General features: G+C 42.9%; 1 protein-coding gene across 1 annotated transcript in view; it reads right to left on the reverse strand.

Annotated features, from left to right (window-relative positions):
- Positions 1-4,936: 4,936 nt before the first annotated feature.
- The window catches only part of INSC (INSC spindle orientation adaptor protein), a 130,457-nt gene continuing 114,604 nt past the window's right edge, over positions 4,937-20,789 (reverse strand). Inside the window, exons 10-13 of the mRNA XM_057750085.1 lie at positions 16,936-17,002; positions 12,811-12,966; positions 11,210-11,286; positions 4,937-5,163 (exon numbers count right to left, since the gene is read on the reverse strand). Of these exons, the coding sequence (XP_057606068.1) occupies positions 5,035-5,163; positions 11,210-11,286; positions 12,811-12,966; positions 16,936-17,002 (429 nt within the window). The 3' untranslated portion in view covers positions 4,937-5,034. The remainder of the gene's footprint in view (positions 5,164-11,209; positions 11,287-12,810; positions 12,967-16,935; positions 17,003-20,789) is intronic.

The following is a 20,789-nucleotide window of genomic DNA, read 5'->3' on the forward strand; positions in this document are numbered from 1 at the left end:
AATGTAGGAATGTTTCCTTTTCTCCACACACTCTCCAGCATTTACTATTTATAGACTTTTAATGATGGCCTTTCTGACTGGTGTGAAGTGGTACCTCATTGTAGTTTTGATTTGCATTTCTCTAATAGTTAGCAATGTTGAGCATTTTTTTTAAGTGCCTATTAGCCATCTGTGTGTCTTCTTTGGGTAAATGTTTATTTATGCCTTCTGTCCATTTTTTGATTGGGTTGTTTTTTGTTGTTGTTGTTGTTGAGTTGTATGCTCTGCTTGTATATTTTGAAAATAAAGCCCTTTTTGGTCACATTGTTTGCAAATATTTTCTCCCAGTTCATGGGTTGCCTTTTCATTTTGTTTATGGTTTCCTTTGCTGTGCAAAAGCTTGTAAGTTTGATTAAGTCCCATTTGTTTATTTTTCTTTTATTTCCATTGCCTTGAGAGACTGACCTAAGAAACCATTGGTACAATTTATGTCAGAGAATTTTTTGCCTATGTCCTCTTCTAGGAGTTTTATGGTGTCATGTCTTATATTTGTCTTTAAGCCATTTTGAGTTTATTTTTGTGTATGGTGTGAGGGTATATTCTAACTTCATTGATTTAGATGCAGGTGTCCAACTTTCCCAGCACTACTTGCTGAAGTGACTGTCTTTCCTCCATTGTATATTCCTTGCCTCCTTTGTTGAAGATTAACTGACTGTAGGTGTGTGGGTTTATTTCCGAGCTCTCTTTTCGGTTTCATTGAACTGTATGCCTGTTTTTGTGCCAATACCACACCCTTTTGATTACCATGGCTTTGTATTTGTAGTATTGTCTGAAGATTGGGAGGGTTATGCCTCCAGCTTTGTTCTTTTTCCTTAGGATTGCTTTTGCAATTCTGGATCTTTTATGGTTCCATATAAATTTTAGGATTATTTGTTCTAATTCTGTGAAAAAGGTCGTGGATAAATTGTTAGGGATCACATTAAATCTGTAGATTGCTATAGGTAGAATGGCCATTTTAACAATATTAATTTCTCCAATCCAAGAGTATGGGATATCCTTCCATTTCTTTGAATTATTATCAATTTCTTTCATCAGTGTTTTATATTTCTCAGCATATAAGTCCTTCACCTTCTTGGTCAGGTTTATTCCTAAGTATTTTATTTTTTGATATGATTTTTAAAGGGATTTTTTTTTACTTTCCCTTTCTGATATTTTATTGTTACTGTAAAGAAATGCAAATGATTTCAGTATGTTAATCTTGTGTCCTGATACCTTGCTGAATTCATTTATCAATTCTAATATGTTTTATGTGGAGTCTTTAGGGTTTTATATATATAGTATCATGTCATCTGCATATAATGACGATTTTACTTCTTCCCTTTCAATTTGGATACCTTTTACTTCTTTCTCTTGTCTGATTGCTGTGACTAGGACTTCCAATACTATATTGAAAAGAACTGGTGAGAGTGGGCACCTTGTCTTGTTCCAGATTTTAGCGGGAAGGCTTTCAGCTTTTCACCATTGAGTATTATGCTGGCTGTAGGTTTGTCATAAATAGCTTTTATTATGTTGAGATATGTTCCTTCTATACCCACTTTGGTAAGAGTTTTTATCATGAAAGGATGTTGAGTTTTATCAAATGTTTTTTTCTGCATCTATTGAGATGACCATGTGGTTTTTGTCTTTTCTTTTGTTGATGTGGTGTATCACATTGATTGATTTATGTATGTTGAACCATCCTTGTGACCCTGGGATGAATCCAACTTCATCATGGTGTATGATCTTTCTTTATGTATTGTTGGATTCAGCTTGCTGATATTTTGTTGAGAAACTTTGCATATATATTCATCAAAGATATTGTCCTGTAATTTTCTTTTTTGATAGCGTATTTTTCTGGTTTTGGTATCAGGGTCATGGTGGCTTCATAGAATGTCTTTGGTAGTGTTCCCTCCTCTTCAATCTTTTGGGAATTTAAGAAGGATTGGTGTAAGTTCTTCTTTGTACGTCTGCTAGAATTCCCCAGTGAAGCCATCTGGTCCTGGACTTTTGTTTGCAGGGAGTTTTTAAATTACAGTTTCTATTTCACTTCCAGTGATTGGTCTGTTTAAATTATCTATTTCTTCTTGGTTCAATTTTGGTGGGCTGTATGTTTCTAGAAACTTGTCCATATCTTTTATGTTGTCAAATTTGTTGGCATATAATTGTTCATAGTATTCTCTCTCTCTTTTTTTTTTTTTTTTTTTTGTATCTCTGTAGTATCGGTTGATATTTCTTTTTCATTTATTATTTTATTTGGGTTCTCTCTCTTTTCTTCTTAGTGAGCCTGGCCAGAGGTTTGTCCATTTTGTTTATGCTTCCAAGTAACCAGCTCTTGGTTTTATTGATTTTTTTTCCATTTTTAATTTTTATTTCCTCTCTAATCTTTATTATTTCCTCCCTTCTGCTGACTTTAGGTTTTCTTTATTCTTCTTTTTCTAATTCTTTTAGGTGGTAAGTCAGGTTGTTTATTTGACACTTTTCTTGTGTTTTTGAGGAAGGCCTATATCACTATGGACTTCCCTGTAAGAACTTTTTTTTTGCTGCATCCCATAGATTTTGCATGGTTGTGTTTTTATTGTCATTTGTCTCAAGGTATTTTTAAATCTCCTCTTTGATTTAATCGTTGACCCATTGGTTTTTTTAGTGGGATGTGGTTTGGTCTCCACGTATCCTTTTCTCTTGTTTCTTTTCCTGTGGTTGATTTCTAGTTTTCACGCCTTTGTGGTCAAAAAAGATGCTTGAAATAATTTCTATCCTCTTAAATTTGTAGAGGTTTGTTTTGTGCCCTAGTCAGCCCTAGAGCATGTTCCATGTGCACTTGAAAGGAATGTGTATTCTGTTTTTTTGGATACAATGTCCTGAAAATATCAATTAAGTCTAACTGTTCTATTGTATCACTTAGGATCTCTGTTGACTTATATATTTTCTGTCTCAAAAATCTTTCCATTGATGTGAGTGGTCTGTTAGAAAGTCTCCTACTATTATTGTATTTCCATAAATTTCTACCTTTATGTTTGTTAATACTTATTTTATGTATTTAAGTGCTCCTAAATTGGTTGTATATATGATAGCAACTGTAATATCCTCTTCTTGTACTGATCCTTTCATCATTATACAGTGTCCTTTATCTTTCTTTATGGTCTTTGTTTTAAAGTCTATTTTATCTGATTATTGCTACCCATACTCTGTCATTTCTGTTTGCATGAAATGTTTTGGAGCCCCTCACTTTTGATCTATATGTTTGCCCTAAAGTGAGTCTCTTATAGGCAGCATATTGTAGGCTCTTGGTTTTTGTTTTTTTTTTTATTTTATCAAATCTGCCACTCTGTCTTTTGATTGGAGCATTTAATCCATTGAGATTTAAGATAATTATTGACATGTGTTTATTGCCACTTTAAACTTTGTTTTCCAGTTGATTTTGTATTTCTTCTTTGTTCATTTTTTTCTTTTTTCTTTATGATTTGATGGTTTTCTTTTGTATTGTGCTTGTGTTTTCTTCTTTTTTGGTTTTTGTGAATCTACTGTATATTTTTGTTTTGTGGTTATCCTGTTTTTCAAGTATGCTAACCCATCACTATATCTACTTGCTTTATTTCCTCTTCTTATCTTATTGCATTAGCTAGAACCTCCAGTAGGATGTTGAAAAGGAGTGATGAGAGACAATATCCTTGCCTTGTACCTGATCTTTTGTGAAAGCTTTGAGTTTCTTAGTAGGAAAGCTTCATAGATGTTAGCTGTAGGTTTTTGTAGATAATCTTGATCAAGTTGAGGAAATTTCCCTTTATTCCTCATTTACTGAGAATTTTTTTTAGAAAACCATGAATGGACATTGTATTTTATCAAATGCTTTTTCTGCATATATTGATACGATCATGTAATTCTTTTAGCTTCTTGATGTAACAGACTTCAAAACTTTCCTTAATTGCATAAACTCATATAACAATAGTAATAAATCTTTCAGAAATATTCATAGATTTTTGTGATACTTTCAAACAGTGATATTGGTAAACCAGCTCTGTGAAGAAAACACACACACACACACACACACACACACACACACACACACACACACACACAAAGTCTCTGATTTGTAATATCTTCCAATTTATGTGGTGTAAACACTCAGTATTGCCAATTATAAGCTACCAAATGAGCTAACTGAATGTGGAATTGGGAGGAATTCCTCACAACTGTCCCTTGTGAGCTGCTATAAGCCAACTCCAGCACACCACTACTTTCAAGTATACTTTTGAAGAGGTGTTCTTCACTAAAACCTCATCTGAGGATATTGTTTATCATGAGGTTAAAGAAGAGCAAGCCAAGGGAAATTGATATCCTGGGGCTTTGGAAACCTTTTGATTTCTCACTAAATCACTCAAATTGACAAATTTATGCACCTATGAAAACAATATGACTTTCTATGCAGTTTTAATAGTTGAGAAATTTTTTGTGGCATGAAACCTTGGGAAGCAAGAAATTAGCCTAAGACATAATTTAATCAGAAAATTCAAGACACATTTTGCATGATTTCATTTATTAAAGAATAAACTAGAATTTCCTTCCAGTATATTCTTTCCAGCTATGAAATCCATTTAAAATCTTTTAGAAAGAGCAATTGCAACTTTAAAAAAAAAAAAAAAAAACTTCTGGACAGCTAAAATACTCAGGTTCTCAGATTTAAAAAAAGAAATGAGGCAAGATTATGTAGTGAGCATTGAGAAAGCAATAGAAAGTGAAACCACCCATGACAATCTGTCATATTAGTCATTTTGTATTTCAACATCTGCAACCAAAAAGTCACAGAAGTCAAAAAATAAAAACAAAAAGGACTCCCAAGGACCACACACTGCCTGATAATGTTGCTAGAATATTTAGCCCTCTGTTCATTTCATGTAAAAAATAAATTAAAGATAAATAAGGAGGTGACGGGGCTGGTGTGTAGTCAGTTGTGTTCACAGGTATGTACTCAGAGGGGAATTGAGAATGAGGCCAAATGCCTTTCATCTCCCATACTTGCTACACAAAACTCTCCTCCATGTTGCTGCAGAGTAAGAAAGAGTCCACAAGCCTGGGCTGGACCAGCTGCTGGAAGTCAGAGTCCTGGAGGCCTTCAGGACAGACCCCGGCCAACCTACGCAGAGCAGCCTGAGGAGAAAACAGAAGAGGTCAGACTGGGCCTTCTCCGGTATTCCTTCAACTCCCCTGAGAGATGCATTTCAGTAAGTGGATCATTTGCCAGCCAATATGAGCTGCTCATCACCTTGACACCTTAGTGATATGGTCCTTTTGGTCAGTTGGTCACCATAGCAACCTTATCACATAGTCACCTGGTTTCAGTGGTACCTTGATCATTAAGGTGGATGTCATCTGAAAGTTTTCATGATCTTAATAGTCTTGCCATCTTGGTTTTTCAGTCAGCTTAGGTAACTGATTGTTTTAAAGATTTGTCATTTTAAGGATTTGGTCAATTTAGTAACATATTTAAGTTCAAGATGTGTTTATCTTAGAGACTGGAACTGCTAGAAGCATCAGTGGAATTATATTCTCATTTCCAGGTCCCTACAGAAAACTTAGAACAGCAAGGACTATTCATTTATCCATAAATTCAGCAAGGTTCTGAGCAAAGCATTTTGGGATGGGAAGGAGGAGAGAAAGAGAAAAGAAAGAAGGTCATAAAATTGAAGGAGATGGAAATTCTGCCACAAAGACAGGGATAAACAGGAAAGAGAAGTGCAGGCAGAATGAAACTACTGCCTAGGTCGCCATACACTGAGTGTTGCGCTCTTTCCTGAGTACACCATCCTGTTTTATGTCCATGTGCCCTTGCTCAGATCTTCCCTGTGATGTGAAACCCCTCCCCACTCTTTTCTAGCCAGCAGATGCATTTATCCAGCAAGGCCTGGCCCACTGTCACCTTCTCTGGGACACTTTCCCTGATTCCTTGAAGCAGAGAAAATCTCTCCCTCCCCTGTGCAGCAACAGCCCCTGGGCTGACCTCAGCCCTCTCACACTTGATTGCAACTGTTTTTTAGGTGTTTATCTCTTACACCAGACTCTAAGCTCCTCAAGGATAGAGACTGTTTTATTTTTTTCTGTATCTACATCAGGTAGAACAGGTCTTAGCACAGGGCTCAATAAATATATACTGAAAAAAAAATGAACAAATGTTAATTTGACTGCTAGAGTAACCTGAAACTAGAAATATGAGCTGTGTGCCTACCTAGACCTCTTTGCCAGTTAGCTGAGGCCATGCATACTAAATACCCAATGAATATTAATTCCTTCCCTCTTCTCAAGCCTGAACACAGCAGGGAACAAGGTGGGAGCTTAAGGATGACCTTCCCTTGGGAAACAAAGAGAGAGGACTATCTGGAGTGGCAGAAGAAGCAAAGAAGGAGGAATGCCATCTTTTACTGAATATCTACATAGTACTTCATTTAATCCCCACAGGATGCAGCAAGGTAAATATCATGATCTCCAATTTAGTCTCCTTATTTCTAAGTCTCAGAGAGGGAAAGTGGCCATCCAAAGATCACACAGCAGTCCAACTCCAGGGCCCTCATACCTACACGTACACAGAGAGGATGCTGCAAGCCCAGGACACTAGGTTATACTGAGTACAAAGTAAACATATAGCTCATTACCTGGACATGAGAGGTAACGTATTGCCATGAAATAGCCAAGTTGGTGAAGAGAAGATGGCTTAAGATGTCTGTTGAACTAACAGACACTGTCCAAGCTGGATCAAGAAGGGACATGCATCTCTGTCTACATGAGCAGCGTCTTAGACACTGGTGGTAGGAAGGAGACTCCAGGAGATTGCCTCTAACTAGCGTGTCCTGCCTCTCCTGGGGTATGATTTCCCCAAAGGCTAAAGCCTGAAATCCATTGCACTTTCTGATTTCTCTTGGTTCTAACTGGGAGAAATAACCCCATTTCCTTTGAGCTGTCACAATAAAAACAGAACCAGGGATCTTCCTCAGATGTGAGAATATGAGGCCTTTGATGTATTTTACATCATCAAGGGTAAAAATAAAGCAAAAGGGAGGGAAGAAAAAAGAGACAAAGAAGTAGATAGAAAATAAACCCAAGAAAACAGAAAATGAAGTAGAAGAAAATAAGAGAGACAGAGAAAAAGAGATAGCATCAGAAAACTAGAATAAGAAGGAACTATTAAAAGTGAGATAGAAATGAACTTGGGAAAGAAAAGAGACGAAGCATGACAGGGAGATGGAGAGAGAAAGAGATGGTGTCAGAGAAAAAAGAGCACACCCTGGGGGCAGGAGGACAATAGGAGAGAGACAGAAGGAGGTGGGGAGGGGGAGAGGATTAAAGGGGATAAAAAGAATGGGGGAGGGGAAAGAAGGAGAGAGAGACAGCCCCAAGGGAAGGGGCAACCTCTAGAAGGAGAGAAAAGCAAAAACAAAACACAAGAGAGAGACCCAAAAAACCACAAAAGGCAAATAGATACCCTCCACTCCCCAGGGTCCCGAGAATGTATGCAGGACATGAACCCAAATGATCTCAGAGCACCCCTCCTCAGTGTCCAGGAGCTCAAAGAACCCTTCACCCTTCTGAAGCCTTTTTCCTGGCCTCTGCTTTTCTCAGAGGATTAACAGTCAATCTTTCCAGGATCTCATTCCCAGACAGTGTGAAACACCCAAGTATTAAACAAGCCCAGCAGCCCATTGACAGCCGCTTCATTAAGGAAAAAATCAATTCTGTTTGCAACAGGCAATCCATGCTGCCACTTTTCCAGATGTGGGAGATAATAATTGAAATCTCCTCCTTTCACCTGAAGACAGCCTTTGAAACTAGGAAAAGGCTTGGGGAGGGGCAGGAGAGGTAGCCTCCAACTCCAACCACCAGATCTGGCTCCAAGCAGCCCCCATCTCACCAGCTAGGCGGCTGCATTCAAGTATGGAGCCCCTTCTGGGAGCCAAATCATGAACACCTATCATCGCCGGGGCTGGGGGGCGAACAGACAAGTCCATCAGTCCCTCAGCCAGGCAAGAAACAGTCACCAAACCCAAGGCCCTATGGAGCTAGGAGAGCTGGAAAGGGGCCCTGGCCTTGAGAAGGGTAGAAGGGGAATAATGCAGATGCCCTCTTATGAGCCAAGATAGCATGACCAGGGCCACAAGACATGGGCGGAGAAAGCACGGCTGGAAACAAGATGTTCTGGGCAAAAAGTCAAGACCTTCAGCATCAGGCAGGCCTGTGTTTGAATTCCAAGAGCCTCCCCTTGTAACAGCTAAAACACAGGATAATGCGACGTGCTTCCTACTGGGGAAAACAAAATCTGAGCTGGCAGGTCCAAGTGCATACTGTGTACTCCCTGTCTCTGAGCCACAGAGAGCTCCCAGGAAGCCTCATGGAGGAGGATTTTGATCTGAGCCTTGAAGTGGGTGCTGGCATAGCTGTAGAGAGGGCATCTGCTTAGGACAGGGCCAAAGCACAGTGTCAGGGTCATTCAGGGCACTCTGACCTCAGCTGGACAGGGCCTGGAGGCAGTGGAAGGCCTTCAGACCCCAGGTGGATCAGAGCCAGGCTGTGAAGGGCTGAGCACATGGACAGTAGGCCTAGGTAATAGGGAACCAGGGAAGGGCTGCTCATGGAAGGGTCATGATTGTAAACTGTCATTAGTTAAGTTAGGCCAGCAGCCACACAAAGGATGGATTCTGGAGGAAGGGGTTCTATTCAGCATCCAACCATATGTCCACAAGGAGAAATTTAATCCCTTTTCCACCAGAAAGTCCTTTAAATGATTGAAAATAGAGGTCAAGCCCTTCTGTGTGCTCTACTTCAAATGAATGATAAAAATGGGAAAGGAATCATAACAAGCCCACATGTCTGAATGGAGCTTTATTGTTCCTCAACATTTCCTCAGGGCCTATTCAGTGTCAGGCAGTTGCTGGCTACCCAAGTTGTAAAGATACAGTAGTTGGAGCCAATGATTGTGTTTGCCAGGTGTTAACTCTCCATTTACTCACTAGACCAGACAGAATTAAGGGCTGTGAACTTGCATGAAAAAAATTGCATCTTTACATTCACTGTCCTCTAACTGAAACAGCTTTTCCTTCAGTTGTGAATGTACCAACAAATCAAGAAGTCTCAGTGATGCCTTATTACTTGTTCAATAGAAATCAGATACTTCTGTAACTGAGAAGGACCCTATGGGACCTTCTTTGAACAACACCCCCCCTCCGCCCCGCCAGTATCCTCTATCTGCCTCTTGACTGTAGAAGAGCATTAGTCTCGTAGGCTTCCCCAAGCTCCAAAGAGTATATTAATCAAAGAAGTGAGAAAATGTAGAAAGAAAGGAAAATGTTCAAGCAAGACAAAATAATACGAGTTTAGTCATTAAACAAAGTCAAGGACCTTTAGTTGCTCCTCAGGGGATATAGATAATGTTCTGAGCCATATCCTTTGCACTGTTTTACAGATACAGAAATCCCCACCAAGTGGAAGAAGTTAACTATATGCTGCCCACATAGAGCCAGACAAATTGGAACCAGAAGTTTGGTGATATTGACTCCTGATTACCTCACCAACCAATCAGAAAAATGTCCATGAGCTGATCACACACTCCACAATGCCCCTCCCTTACCCTGTCTTTAAAAAACTTTCCCTGAAAGCCTCAGGGAGTTTGGGCCTTTTAAGCACTAGCTACCTGGACTCCTTACTTGGCATCCTACAATAAACACTGCACTTTCCTTCACCACACGCCAATGTCAATAGATTGGCTTTACTGCACATGGGAAGGGGACCCAAGTTTGATTCAGTAACAACTTCACATCCCATTACAATTTTTGGAGGTACCCTCAATATCATCTATGCTCATTGCTAGTGAAGACTTGTGGCTAGCTTTTATTCAATCAGTTAATTGAAAAGTATATATGTTAATAATCATCTGTTTAAATACTCTAATAATTATTTTTAATATGATTGTTTTCCTTTTAATTCTATATATTTTGCTTTATGCATTTAAAACCTAATACTGAGAAGGGGTCCATAAGCTTCACCAGATTGCCCAAGGCACAAAAAAGGTGAAGATTGTTCTGAATGTACCAGAATAAAAGTCCCACCACAGCTGAGATTTTTGTCTTTTTTTTCCCCACATCTGTATCCCCAAAGCCTGGAAGTGTGCATGGCCCATAGAATCCCTTAACAAATATTTATCAACTAAAATTTATAGCACTTAGTGGCCTACCCAATGTCACATAGCTCATTAGTGGCAAAACCAAGACAGGTGTATCTGTCTGTAATGCCTGCTCTTCCTACCACCGTACAATGCCCATCAGGAGCTCCCAGAAATGGGATGAGCTCAGTTAAAAAAAAAAAAAAAGATGGGATGAGGAGGAACTTCATTGTGAAACAACTAGAAGCACATCTATATCCATCCCTTCTCCCACACGGTCTTAGAGAACCAAAGATCTGACACCCCCTTCTGGAAGTTAAAAGACTTTTTACAATGGGCTTCCTATTCCTGGATTCTTCCAATGGCTCTGTTTTAGGATTCAACACAGCCCAGCAGGGAGAAGCATAGAGACAAGGCATGCATTCCCTGCCTGGTGCTGTTGGTACTTTCATGATAGACCCAAGCACAAGAAGTTGGGTGGGGACCTCCCAGGATGCGCTAGCTTGGATGGGCGTGAAGATCCTGGGGACTGGCTGAATAATCCCCTGTCCTGTCCTATTCCACAAAGGAGGAGGGAGCTACAAAGCTGGAAGAGCACCAGTAGAGGGGCTCTATCTGAGGTGGACTGGAGGCTTTCTCACAGTGTCTGTTGTGGAATAGGCAGGAGACATCATCCCCTACCTACCACATGCTGCAAGCACCACGGCATCACCAATGCTACACAGCATCCTGCCAGCTGGCCCCTCTGGTCTTGACCTGCTATTAAGGTCCCCCAGAACCTTAAAGGTTCATGGTTACTAAAAGTGTGGTAACAGGTTCCCCAGGCCTTTGCCTTTCACATTATGACCTCATATAATTTTCATCACAATCTTATGAATTAAGTAAAACAAGTATTGATATTACTCTTATCACCATTTTAAAGAGAAAAGTGGAAACCCAGAATAAGTTGCCTGGCTTATCCAAGTCAACTGCGGCATAGGCCTTTCCCCTAGCCCTTGGTCTGCAACCCCAAAGCCCAGGAAGAAAGCTGGAGGAAGACTGGGAACTCACCAGGCAGGCCACCAGCACGGCATCGCTGCTGTTCCTCTCGGAGGGAGAGCGGCAGAGTTCAATAAGGCGGGACATACCTGCATGAGACACGGGGAGACCCTCATGCCCGGGTCAGGATGCGTCTGGCAAGACCTGACCTAGAGGTGCTCCCATCTCTCACACACAGACCACTGCACAGGGTCCTGTGGAGGCAGATGGCTGCCAATTGGCAGGGAAGGGGGCTAAACCTCCCCGAGGAGCTTGTTGAGGCGACTTTCTGCTCCCTCAGGTGTGAAAGGACCCTGGTCAAGGCCAGGATGAGCTGGAGCATCAAAAAAAAAAAAAAAAAAGAGCTCACCTACAGTGCAGAGGGATGAGCCGCAGAAGATACTGCAGGTCTTTCTGAAAAAGAACTTTCCATGCAGGTACTTCCAATTTTATCAGAGCTAAACTTAACATTTATGTCTTTATCAGTGGAAATTCTCAGTACCTTTTTTTTCCCAGTTGCCCATTTGAGTCAGAAAATATATTGTGGCTAAAATTATAGAAGACTGTAGACTGAGTAGGTTAATATTTCCTAAGCCTTTACAGAGGAAAGTGAAATAAATGACTTTGCTTTGCAATGCAAATTGACTTTTTTCAAACTCTAAAAAGAATGGGGAGAAAACTCATTATAAGATAGCAATAAAAGGTGTGCAGACAGATTCTGTATGTTTATCCTCCATAAAGTCATTATAGAGCCAGAACCCTTTACTGCCCCAGGGCCACCTCTTGCTGTCCTCCAAGTGCCTGGATGGTTGGCGACACTGCCATCTCCTGCCTCTACCTGGAGCTCCTTTTCTTAGCCTTCACATCGGAATAACTCCTCAAACCACAGCTGAAGAGTCACCTCCTTGTTAAAACATTATTTGAGGATAATAATATGGATAAATGTGGGCTACCTCTTCTATGTGCCAATCATGCTGGTGACATCCTGTGAGCATCCCTCGGTGATATTCAAGGGCAAATTTTTCATTCCACACCTGCCACCTCCATTAGGCTGTAAGCTGCTGTGGTCAGGACGCTGTTATAATCGGCATTGCATGCCCAGCACTTAGAACAGAGTCTAGCATAGAGTGGGTGCTCTGGAAGCATTTGTTGGGTCAATCAGTGATGGAATGACTGAATTAATGAATGGAGTGATTTAATGAGTGAATTAATGAATGAGGTAATGGGGGATAAATGAAGTAATAAATGAGTTAATGAACAAATGAACAAAAGGATGAATTCATGAGTGAATGAATGAGTGGAGAAGTAAACAAATGAGTAAAAATAACTGAATGAGTGAATGAATGAATGAGGAAATGAATGAGTCAGTGAAAGAGTGGGATCCTTGTTAACAGGAAGCCTGCAAGTAAGTCACTCTTCTGGCAAAGTTCCAGCTCTCTAGACTCCTCCTCTCGCTTGCTTCAGTCCCAGGGGAAAGGAAGCTAACTTGGGGCTGCACCCCGGGCCCCCATTCCAGCATTTCCCAGTACAGCCAGCCCTTCTCTGAGTCCTGGGTCATCACCGCCACCATGAAACCAGGGCGGCTCCCAGCCCCAGCCCCCGTCTCCACCCCTGCCACACCCAGCACCACTTACAGCTCAGCCGCACGGCCTCCCGTGCCACATCTGGGTCTCGACTGAGACGTGCCAGGGTCACTGCAGCCTTCTGCTGGACTCTCTCGCAGGCCGCCACCTCGGCAGGGGTGCCAGACCTTGGCTTCTCTGACAGCATACCCATGATAAGCTGGACCCCTGGGTGGAAAGTGATGAACAGTTAGTAGCTGCCCAAGCAGGGAGACTTCCTCTCAGGCCCAGTTGGATGGAGCTGCAGGGGTAACCCATGGGTCTCAACCACAGGAGGAACCTGGACAAGGCCACATCTTCTACTCCTTCTGCCCTGGAGGTGTCTCTGATTCCAAGTACCAAGTCACTATCTGGAAGGGACCTCTGAAGGACACCCTTTAAATTTTTTTAATGATATTACTGAGCTTTCACTACATCCCTGATACGGTGCTAAATACACAGTAAATACAGGATCCCTAAAACCTCCCAATAGCCTCAATAAACTAAGTACTATTTATGATAATTCACTTTGAGGCCCAGAGAGAAGTGAAGGATCTTGCCCAGGGTCACACAGTAAAGTAGCTGGGGAGCTGGTATCAGAACTCAAATAATCTGGTTACCCTCCACCACCTCTTCATCTCTGAAGCTCGCTGCATCTGAGACAGGTCCAGAGGTAATGGGTCCCCCTGCTGGGAGGTGAACCAAACCCAGGCTGAATAGTCACTAGATCTAATATCTTAGAGGGGGTTCACGTACTAGAAGAAGGTGGAGTCATTGGACCAAGAGATTTAGGCTTAAATTTGGTCTGCTGAGAACCGCCCCGCCCACCCCTGAAATCAGGTCTGTCCTCTGCTCTCCTACAAATCCACCCCCGCATCATGCCTTTGCCCATCTAATTTTTTCTACAGGGGATGTTCTTTTCTCTCTCACTCCATCTAAATAATTTCCATCCTGCAGTTTACAGTAAAAGTCCCCTTTCCTGCGCATAGTGGCACTTGCCAGCTTAGAACTTCAACCAGACATAGCCTACAGGTGTATTTTTGCTTTTTTTTTTTCTTGTTTTACACAGTGTCTAAATTTTTAAAAAGTTTTTTGCTAATGTGCAAATTGAGAGATTTCCATAAAAATCCAGATTTCTGGCTTCTGAAAAATTACTTCCTGATCTGAGAACACTGGGCCCACATTTCTGCATGACCATATGCTAAAGGGTATTATAAGCGTATTCTTTAAAGTGAGATTGATCCAGTCCCTGTTGAGCCCACATCACCCATTTATATCACCTGTGTGGGCCCTGTAGGCACCTAAGTTTGCAACCTCTGACTTAGACCATAGAACCCGAAGGGTCCTTATAGTTCTTCTAGCCCCACCCATGCCTCTTCCCCATTTCACAGATGAGCACCTGAGGTCTGGAGAGAGGAAGTGACTTCTCAAGTTCACGTAGGCGTCACTTCCAGGCCAGTGCCTTAGTCACGTACCTCTCTAGATCGTACTTGAACCAGATGCAATTTCTAAGCCTCCTAGATCCCAATTCAGGGGGCAGTGAGTAACTTAGTTGTAGACCCTGAGATGACGCCGTCCCAGGGAGGGGCCATGTCTGTCTCTGGAGAGCTATGTAAGTGCCCCATTTCTCCCTCCTACATCCTCAAGGGATGCTGCGGGCCCTGCCTTGCTCGGCCCCTATTAGCTCTGCCACCACAACACTCTGATCCTGGGGCTAGGGGCTTCTCTCCAATCTTCCCCTCGGGCCACTGAATGGAACATGGTCTTCAGCCTTCTTATGCCCTCAGTGTCCCTAAGATAAAGTCATAGCTGTTAATCTCCTGAGTATATATGTCATGGCCTGTGGGGACATAAACAGGGGGCACCAAAATGACAACTTCAGGGAGTGCGACGAGATTAAGAAATTTTACTAACTCCTCCCAGTCGAGGTTCCCATAAAAAAGCCATTTTTCCAAATCCCAGATTCGTACCTGGGGTCTGACAAAAAACTAGTTTCTTATATGCTAGCAGGTAAACACCACTGGGGCAAGAATTTTCGTGCATTTCCTGAATGGGTATATCCGAAGTATTCAGAATAGCGCTTAGCTCAAATATTTGGGAATGAACATTTAGAAAAAGAAAAGATGCAATGACATTGGGGCTGCCCACAAAAATCCAGAATGTGTTTCCTAAGTTCTGGCCAGGCTCAGTGCCACAAAAGTTGCCTGTGAGTTGCGGGGAGTTACAGCTGAGAGACCAGGTCCCATAGCCATGTTCCCTCCCCAACATTCTCTCCGGCTCAGCCCCAGCCCCTGAGGGAGAAGCAAAACTAGCTGAAAGTGCAATACTGATGCCACTGGATTGACAAATAAGAGCTCAGACGGCCCTGGCCTGCTTCCCAGTGTAAGGGTGACCAGTGGTCACAGTTTCTGACCTCCCTGTATGGCCCATTCATCCAGCTCCCCACCACCAACACTCACACACAGTTCAGGGCAGGATGGAGACAAAATCACCAGGCTTCAGGGAAAGGCATGTCAGCATCTCAAGCATCCTGGTGGGAGGATTTCCTTTCACAGCACAACAAGGCTTGCCCTGTCCAGACCAAGGAGTCCTACTGTCTTCCTGTGATCCCTGCCTGAATTATCACAATTGCAGACCCTTAAAATCCTGCCCAGCTTTTCTAAATAGTTTCTTCATCAAACTCTCTTCATGTGAACCCTATAGCCACTGTTTCCTAAAAGAGCTGATATACATAGCACAGAACTCATTCTGTGCCTGACACTTTTCTAACATGCTTTATAGTAATCCTCACATCATCCCTGTGAGGTACTTATTCCTATTGTTCCCATTTTGCAGATGGAAGAATGGAGGTCACAAAGCTAGTAAATAACAGAGCCAGGATTCAAAAGCCCAGGCAATTGTTTCCAATCTTCACAGTCTCAACCACACTGCCCTCCTCCCTCTGCTGCCTTACTTTATTGCAGATGTCACGCTTCTGTCATCTTGTCACTTCTGTCCAGTTGGGGTCTCCTTCTAAACTGTGAGATCCTCTACAACAAAGGCAAGGACTTACGTATCTCTGTGCCCTCACTGCCCAGCACGATACCAAGCACCTAGTAGGTCTCCATAACTTGACTGAATGAGTCGGTCAATAGCACTTCATAAACCATAACATGCTCCACAGATGCCGGATACTCCAATCCCAAACCCACAGGCCTATGGAGACCCATTCCCACTGACCATTTAAACTGCAGGCTCTGGGTGCTGAAGGAACAGGCCACAAATGATAGCCCTCAGCCTCTCAGCCTCAGCCAGCTCAATGCAGTTTCTCATCATTAGCCCAATCACACAAAATTAACACAAAATGATGATTTTCAATCTGTAATAGAGCAATGGGGGATGGGGAATGTGTACGGGTGTTAAAACAGCGGGACAACCTGGGAGAAGGGGCTTCACAGGCGCAGAGGCAGCTGCCCAGGCTCCTGCTCACTCCTCCTCATTACCGTCTTTTGGTTTCCAACTGGTTGCTAATTGCTCTCATTTCTCAGTCACAGGAAGCTCTCGCCACTTTGTTCCCAGCTGCAAGGCAGGCAGCTGACCTGCCCTCCAGTGGAGACTGCTTAGATCAGCTTCCAGGCACCTCACCTGGACCTTGATGTCACCCTCAGCACAAGGTGGGAACAGGGGAACAAGAAGAAAGAGATGCTCTCAGGTGAGGCATCAAGGGATCCAGCTGCCCTGACCCGATCCCCCCAGCCTTCAGCTTTCTACTGCGGCCAAACTCAATATGATGAGAATGGTTTAAAGCTGGAATTCCTCCTTTGTAGGAATAGAGTTTTACTTTTGGATCATAATGAAATCTCTGTCTTCCCTTCACTACCCTAATTAAAACAGCAACTGCCACCCTTCTACCTTGGGTATACCTTATCTTCTTCTCTGCTTTCCTTTCTGCATCTTTCTCTATCTTTTGTTCTATGTCTGCCTCCCACTAGACTGAAGCCCACAGAAGCAAGCAAACATTTACATATTGGCCCAGTTGCCCACATAAGCATACATTCATGTACTCCTGCAAGTGTGGAGACCCACGTGTACAAATACATAGGCCTTCACACAAACATGAAGGCACAAGGTCCCCTAGGGCCACATAAGACATACACGCACACTGCTGAGAAGACATACCGTTCTCCTGAATGATGTCAGAGGCACACTGCTCTAGGACAGACATGTTTGCCAAGATGGTCACAATCTGGAAAAGAGAATTGAGAAGCTAAGGAAATGGGCACACCTGAGTCAAAAGGTATTTTGTATAGACAGATGAGCCTGGGGCTGGAAAGCTTTCCTTACGCTCCATGACTCCTTACAGTCCACCTGGCCCACCCTTCCATGGTATTTCTTCCATCGCCATGGGCTTCTGCCACTCAGATATGTTTCCCCAGGGACTGATGCCCATTCATCAGCACATGGCCCTGGGATGGCCCCCAGGGGCCCCAGGACACTGCAGCAGAGAACAGAGTCACCTGAGTGAAGATGGAGCCTCTATCGTATTTCTGCAGGGTGCCTTGGCCCCAGGCCCTGAAATGCACACAGAACTGGCAGATTTCTGGCTAACCTCTGCCTGATTTGGGCTCCCTCCATCCCAGCTTCTTGCCTTGATACTGAACCCCATCTACTTTTAACCTGAAATGAATGGAGACTAAGGTTAAGATAAAGATGATGACTAGGAAACTAAAGGCAGCATTACACTGTAAGCTTCAGGTATTGTATGGAATCTGATGAGAGTTCATGCTCAGCTACACTTTATAAGCCTGTGGGCTGCAAGCCTTTCTTGTCAGTCATGGCTGAGGGCTCTGCCTTTAGGAAAGGAATGCTGACACCAGGTAAACACTGGGCCTTGGTTACAACCTCATGGGCCGAGCAGCCAACAGCCCACCCCAACCCTACCCCCTGGCACAGTCAAGGTTGCACAGAGAACTGACAGTGCAAAATTGAATTAAGAATGGGCCAGCAAGGAACCTCCTGCAGACCCCAAACAGGGGCCTACAGACCCTGTAAAGGGTGCCAAACACCACTGGAATGTGTTGGAAAGTTGGAATTTAGCAAAATGAAAATCCACCCACTTCCATGGACGTGGACAGCACTCTCAAGTGGCAATTAAAATAAATGATAAAATAAAATAACACTTCCCTGGTGCAGGCCTATCTCTCTTGAAAGGTTTCCTCCAGGAGGCCATGCCCCACCTGAGGCAGCAGCTGACAGTCTCCTGACATAGTTCAGGCAGCTTAACTTCTGAAACTGGATAATGCACCGTAATGTGATGTTGACCAACAAAGCGTGTTATCTAGATTTTAATTGGTTCAATACTGGCATATTATGCTGGATAATAAACACATATAACAAATCTCCTCTTTTAAACAGGAAGGGGAAAGTTTTCGACATTAATAGAATATCTACCTTCCACCTTCCCCACTAAACACACGTTAGAAAGGGATACACCTTCTTAGGCTGCTGTGTCAGCCCTTCCAGCTCAGACCTGGTCAGGGGCCTGGGTTGGTAAGCGTGATGGGGTGGGTAGCCGGGGGAGGGACAGGACATATCCCAGGAGCTCCATCCTGAAGGCCACTCTGCACCACCAGATATTTTATGAAGGGAGTGACAAACACCTATCTGCACTGTAGAAAAATAATAGGACTAAAGAAGGGTTAGTCCTTGGAAACTCTTTTCCCCACCCCACCCCTTTTAGGATAGTGAGTGTGGGCTGAGTGAAAGGAGTTAGAAGAAAAATGTAGGTAGAAGATGCAGTCAAAAAATAGAAGATTCCCGAGAGGCATAGTGCACAGGCTTATGAGGAAAGAGACACAAGGCTGAGCCTGTGCCAGACTGCAGTTCACTTGGCCTTGTCTGGGCTGTGAGCAGTAGCAGGGGGCACGGCCTCTGTTCTCACCACTAAGGGACAGTTCCCTCCAACCATCACCAGCCTGGCCACTGAATGAAGACGGTTGCTTGACATACAGAAGCAAAAGAGAAGGAAAGAAGGAAGGGAGGGAGGGAGGAAGGGAGGAAGGACAAGAAAGGCAAAATCAAAAAGGAAAAGAAAACCTTTGTCTGCAGCATCAGGTTCATTACACGGCAATTATTAGCTGTGTCACAGGCACAGGTAGGTCTTTGTGTCAGACTAATTTAGATCCTGTTAATGAAAATTACTTCCTCTTTACAGAACCTGTACCCCATGTGGTTTTCTGAGGTGCAGATGAAGTATTCAATTAAGCACAATTTGAATAAATGACAATTATGCCCTGCTTGGGGTCCCCCCTTTGAAACATCCTTGCATGTACCCTGGTATAGAGCAGAAGGCAGATCAACAACATTTCTTTTCACAGTCAAGCCCAGGGCTGGGATTTTAGGGACAACTGGTTTACCTTGTTGGGCTACAAGATAGCAATGCTGTCAGGGGACAGAGTACAGGAGCCAGACGAATAGTTTTCCCCTTGCCCAGGCTAATTCATTCCTGTCTGATGATTTTTAATTAAGTCCTATTCCTCCTGAGTGAGAGGGTACTAATCTCTCTGTAGTTATTTGGTGAATCAGAGCATATCAGCCTCAAGAGATGTTCTAGGTAAGAGGCAGTATAGCATAGTGGCTAAGTGCACAGCTCTATTTGACTTCCAAATAAAGCCAAGATTTAGAATAGGCTCTATCACTATTTTCCTCTGATCTTGACCATGTTACTTAACCTTTCTTTGCCTTGGATAATGAGATATATTAGTTTTCTATTTCTGCTAAAAAAATTACAAAAATTTATTGTCTTAAAACTACACAATTTTAACAAGGCCCTACTGTACAGCACAGAGAACTATATTCAATATCCTATAATAAACCATAATAAAAAAGAATATGAAAAAGTATGTATACATATGTCTAACTGAATCACTGCTGTGCAGCAGAAGTTAACATTGTAAATCAATTATACTTCAATAAAATAAATTTTTAAAAAACGACACAATCTTATCTTGCAATTCTGGGGGTCAGAGTCCTAAGTGGGTCTTGTGGAGCTAAAATCAAATCCTGACAGAGTTGCATTCCTTCTGGAGGCTCTATTCCGGGGTCAATTCATGTCCTTGCCTTTTCCAGTTTCTAGAAGCTGCTCACACTCCTTGGCCCCTGGCGCCCCATGGCTCTGACCCCTGCTTCCTCAGTCACATCTCATTCTCTGACTCTGACCCTTCTGCCTCCTTCTTATAAGAATCCTTGTGGTTACATGGGGCCCACACGCATAATCCTGGATAATATTCTTATACCAAGATCCTGAACTTAATCATATCTGAAAATATCCCTTTTGCCAGGTAGCCTACTCACAGGTTTTGGGGATTAGGACATGGACATTCTTGGGGAGGGGGCATGATTTCACCTCCTGCAGAAGAGAAAATATGATAATTCATAAAACTGTTATGAGTATTAAGTGACTTCACATTTTGCCAAGCACTCAGAGCAGTTGTTAAATAAAATAAGTACAATTTGCCCCCGGGGAACAGAGCCTGAAAGGACCCAGGCCTTGAAAGATTGTGTCAAGCACTAACCAGTGCAACACCCACTGTTGCCAAGATGTACGGCTGATGTGAGATTCCTCCCAAAGGAAGGCAAGATCCCAGAGCAGGAGGAGCCCTTCCCAGTGGAGAACCCAACAAGCTTTGTGCTCATTACTTCCTGTGGCATTTTAAAATCATTTTTCCTCTGGCCTCCCAAAGACCTTAGGAACATTGAGGCAAATAGCAAATTGAACCAGAGTAACAGGGGCAATCCCACATCACTAATTCAAGAAGAAATGTCCCCATGTAGTAAGAGGGAGGATGGCCAAGCCTTCTGGCATCAGCAGACACATGGAGGAAAAGCTTTACTCTGTGCTGGCTCCAGGAACACTTGTCCACAAACCAGTCTCAGGCCTGTCTCACATCCTTAACAATGTCTCAGCAGTCATCCCTCATCACACACTGATGCCACGTCTGTGCCTTTCCTCTGCTCTGTCGTAAACTAACACT

This window comes from Hippopotamus amphibius, chromosome 9 (assembly GCF_030028045.1).
Source record: "Hippopotamus amphibius kiboko isolate mHipAmp2 chromosome 9, mHipAmp2.hap2, whole genome shotgun sequence".
NCBI lineage: Eukaryota > Metazoa > Chordata > Mammalia > Artiodactyla > Hippopotamidae > Hippopotamus > Hippopotamus amphibius.